The sequence below is a fragment of the Chrysochloris asiatica genome, unplaced genomic scaffold (assembly GCF_000296735.1).
Source record: "Chrysochloris asiatica unplaced genomic scaffold, ChrAsi1.0 scaffold00518, whole genome shotgun sequence".
NCBI classification, from domain to species: domain Eukaryota; kingdom Metazoa; phylum Chordata; class Mammalia; order Afrosoricida; family Chrysochloridae; genus Chrysochloris; species Chrysochloris asiatica.
Window position 1 is genome coordinate 694,991 of NW_006409036.1, and position 3,870 is coordinate 698,860.

Genomic DNA, 3,870 nt, shown 5'->3' on the forward strand with positions numbered 1-3,870 from the left:
AGGTTAGTAATATAATGGGTATCAAGAGTGATTTGCCTACTCTGTTTTAAGCAAATGCAGACCTAGCAGACACAATGAGCTTTGTACTAACAATTATAAGAAACATTTTCTACTACGTGGATTGCAGCCAATAATTACAGTTAATAATGACATCTTCCTGGTGATAGAAGAAGTGTTAAAGTTCTTAGCAGTTCTGGTTTTCAGTGTTGTTCTGGAATTCATTTTGAAGATTTGAAGGACATACCACCAACCCTTTTCACAATTTAATAAATACAGGCTTACAGAGTTGCTGCTCAAAATACTCAACAAAACCTCTGTTTAAAGAAAATAAACCAAACAAGTAAGATACTTCATGCTAGAACTGATCAAAAGAAACAGACACCAAAATAGGAATCTGGAAATTGATATTGTAAATTTTGGGGTATGAACATAGTAATTATGCTATTCCAACGGGAGAATCTTGAGCTGGTACTACATGACTTGCATTGGAAAATCTGTTTCATATTGAATCATCTGGAGTCACGCTAAAGAAATTGCCCGTTGAAGGGAAGATTTTGGCTAAGAAGATATTATAAATAGAAGACAGAAAAAAAAAATAGAATGAAAGACACTAGAAACAATTCCATATAATGTATAAAAATAAAGGATATTGGGTTCTGGAAAGAATGCAGAGCTTTGAGCTGTTGAAAATATGAATTTGGTCTTCATGATTTTGAGCTCTTCTGTTCATAAGTAACTGTAGACTTGAGAGAAATCATTCTGTTGTGGAGAGAAAAATTTTCAGTTGAAAAGTTTTCTTAGGCCCTGCTTTATGTCCTTATTTCTAAGACTGTAAATAAAAGGGTTCAGCATGGGTGCGACCACAGTATATGTCACTGAGGCTATTGCAGTGGCTCTGGAGTTTTGAGTAACAGTAGAGCTAAGATAAACTCCAAGACCTGTACCATAGAACAAAGAAATGACTAAGAGATGAGATCCACAAGTAGAAAAGGCTTTATACTTTCCCCCAGCTGATGCAATCTTCAAAATGGAGGACACAATCTTAGTGTAAGAATAAAGGATCCCAGTGAGTGGAATAATTCCCAGAAGTCCAATTTCTAAATACATCTCTAAGTCATTGAGGAAGGTGTCAGAGCAAGCAAGGTGGACTATCTGATTAAGTTCACAGAAAAACTGGGAGATTTCCAATTCTGTACAAAAAGTTAGTCTCAAAACCATTAAGCTATGTAATAGAGAGTCCAGAATACTCAATGACCAGGATGCCAGAAGCATTAGACCACAGATCTTGGGGTTCATGATAACTGTGTAGTGCAGTGGGTGACAGATGGCCACAAAACGGTCATAGGCCATCACTGTCAAGAGGAAATTTTCTAATCTTCCAAAAAGTGAGAAAAAATACAACTGAGTGATGCAGTCTTCATAGGTGATAAGTTTATTCTTCATCTGAATATTCAATAGCATCTTCGGGACAGTGGTGGAGGTGAAACAAATATCTGCAACAGAGAGGTTGGAGAGGAAAAAGTACATGGGTGTATGGAGGTGAGAGTCTGTGATGATGACCAGGATGATGAGCAGGTTCCCAGTGAAGGTGAGTAGGTACATGGACAGAAACAGTCCAAAGAGGAGGGGCTGAAGTTCTGGCTCATCTGAGAACCCCAAGAGGATGAATTCTAAACTACTTGTTTTGTTTCCTGGTTCCATTTAGCTGATGAAGCTACTGGAAAAGAGAAGAGATCAAAGCAAACTTAGCCACATAAAACAGACAGCAATGTAACAGACATGCTATTGTTTATATATTTTTAAATGCTTCATTACTTCCTATGCAGTATCTATAGATCTAGTGCTGTTTAACTGAGAATTTTGTGCAATCCCAAATGTTCCATCATCTCCTTCATGCTGAAGCTGACTAACCTTCTGTGTCTCTAGTTCCAAACATTTTCCTATGGCAATGCATTCCTCTACAAATTCTTTGAGACTTTATGTCTTCTTCATTCAGCAGATAATTTTTATGAATAATTTTATCCACTTGTCCTCGACCCTACTTGTCTGTCAGTTTGCCATGCTCTGGTAGCTTGTGTGTTGCTATGATGCTGGAGGTTATACCACCAGTGTTCAACATACCAACAGGGTCATCCATGACAGACATGTTTCAATGGATATTTTAGACTAAGAGCAGTTTATAAAGAAGGAATAAGCAATGGACTTCTGAGGGATTAGCCAATGAAAACTTTGTGAATACAAACAGAACACTTTCTGATTATTTGCTGAATGATGAGTCCCATGAATGGAAAGCACTCAAAATACAACGGGGGAAGTCTACTGATTAAGATCAAAGAATATTGCCTTCAGTGTGGATACAACTCTATGTAAAGAAAACAAAAATCCTCACAGCTGGACCAATTCAAAAGCATCATTATAAATGGAGAAAAGATTGAAGGTGTGAAGGAGTTTTTTTTACTTGAATCCACTATCTATGCTCTTGGAAGCAGCAGTCAAGAAATCAAACAACAGATATTCCAGCAAGAGAGACAAAAAACAGACCCTCTACAACAAAATTCCCAACCCACTGCCATTAAGTTTATTCTGAATCTTAGCAACCATATATAGGGTTTCTGAGACTGCAAATATTTAAGGGAAGAATAGTGAAGTGTATTGAATACTGACTCTGAGAAGATGCTACCCAAAAGTGGCAAGACAGAATACCGATGGGTGAACTTCTGGCTGGCCTGATGCAGCATGGCCATACTGAACTTTTGCAAGCAGTGTTCTCTTGAGATAACTGCTTTGCCAAAACAGAGGCATACTGGTGGTTTACAATGAAAAAGCACAATTCTCCCTTGTTCTGCACAGAATTAGAATGTTCTTCTCAAATTGATGCTTGAGACCATAATTCAAATGTATTGATTCTTCTACAATCTTCCTTAGTCATTGTCCAACTTTCACATGTACATGAGGAAATTGAAAATAACATGACTTTGGACCAGCACAGCAGACTGAATAGGATTGCATGCATGTAAACATGTGAAGACTAGGCAAGAAAACTATTGGAACTCATTGAAAATTTCAGGGTGCAAGATCAACAGGCACAGATGAGTAGGACTCCTTACACTAATAAAGAGAGCTCTGAAAAGGAAATCACAAAAACAATACCATTTAAATGGCCATCTAAAAGATGAAATACTTAGGAATGAATCTAGCCAGAGAAACAAAAGACATATACAAAGAAAACAGCAAAACACTACTATAAGAAACCAAGAGACACCTACCTAAATAGAAGACTATACCAAATTCATGAACTTGATATTGTGAAAATGTCAATATTATTCAAAATAATCTACAGATATATTGCAATCCCAGTCCACATTCCAACATTTCTTTAAAGTGATGGAAAAATAATCACTAAATTTATATGAATAGGAAAGAAACTCTAGTTAAGCAAAGTTTTAATAAAGAAAAACAAAGTAGGAGGCATCTCATTTCGCAATCTCAAAATTTACTACCCAGCCACAGTAGTCAAAACAGCTTGGTTCTGGCATAACACAAAGATCAACAGAACAGAACTGAGAGTCCAGCAGAACCAGCCTATTGACAGATTATCTTTGACAAAGGATCTAAACACAATAAATGATCCAAGGATAATCTCCTTAACAAATGATATTAGGAAAAATGAAACAGGGCCCATATCTCACACCATATACAGAAATGAAAACAAGATGGATCAAAGGCCTAAATGTAAAACCTAGTAAAGATCTCCAATGAAAAAATAGAGACAAACTTCGTGGCCTTGATATATTGCATGAATACACTATCAAAAATAAGCTAAAACATACAAACAGCAGAAGACAATCTAGATGGCTTAGATACTTATTC

The 3,870-nt window shown here is 36.6% G+C and overlaps 1 protein-coding gene across 1 annotated transcript; it reads right to left on the reverse strand.

Moving 5' to 3' along the window:
- Positions 1–780: 780 nt before the first annotated feature.
- Positions 781–1,701, reverse strand: LOC102836699 (olfactory receptor 7A10-like). The gene has a single exon (XM_006877514.1). It carries the CDS (start codon positions 1,699–1,701, stop codon positions 781–783), a length of 921 nt encoding a protein of 306 aa, XP_006877576.1.
- Positions 1,702–3,870: the final 2,169 nt, after the last annotated feature.

Bases quoted from the DNA above. Each gene is read 5' to 3' on its own strand.
- LOC102836699 (XM_006877514.1), bottom strand. From the start codon at position 1,701: ATGGAACCAGGAAACAAAACAAGTAGTTTAGAATTCATCCTCTTGGGG.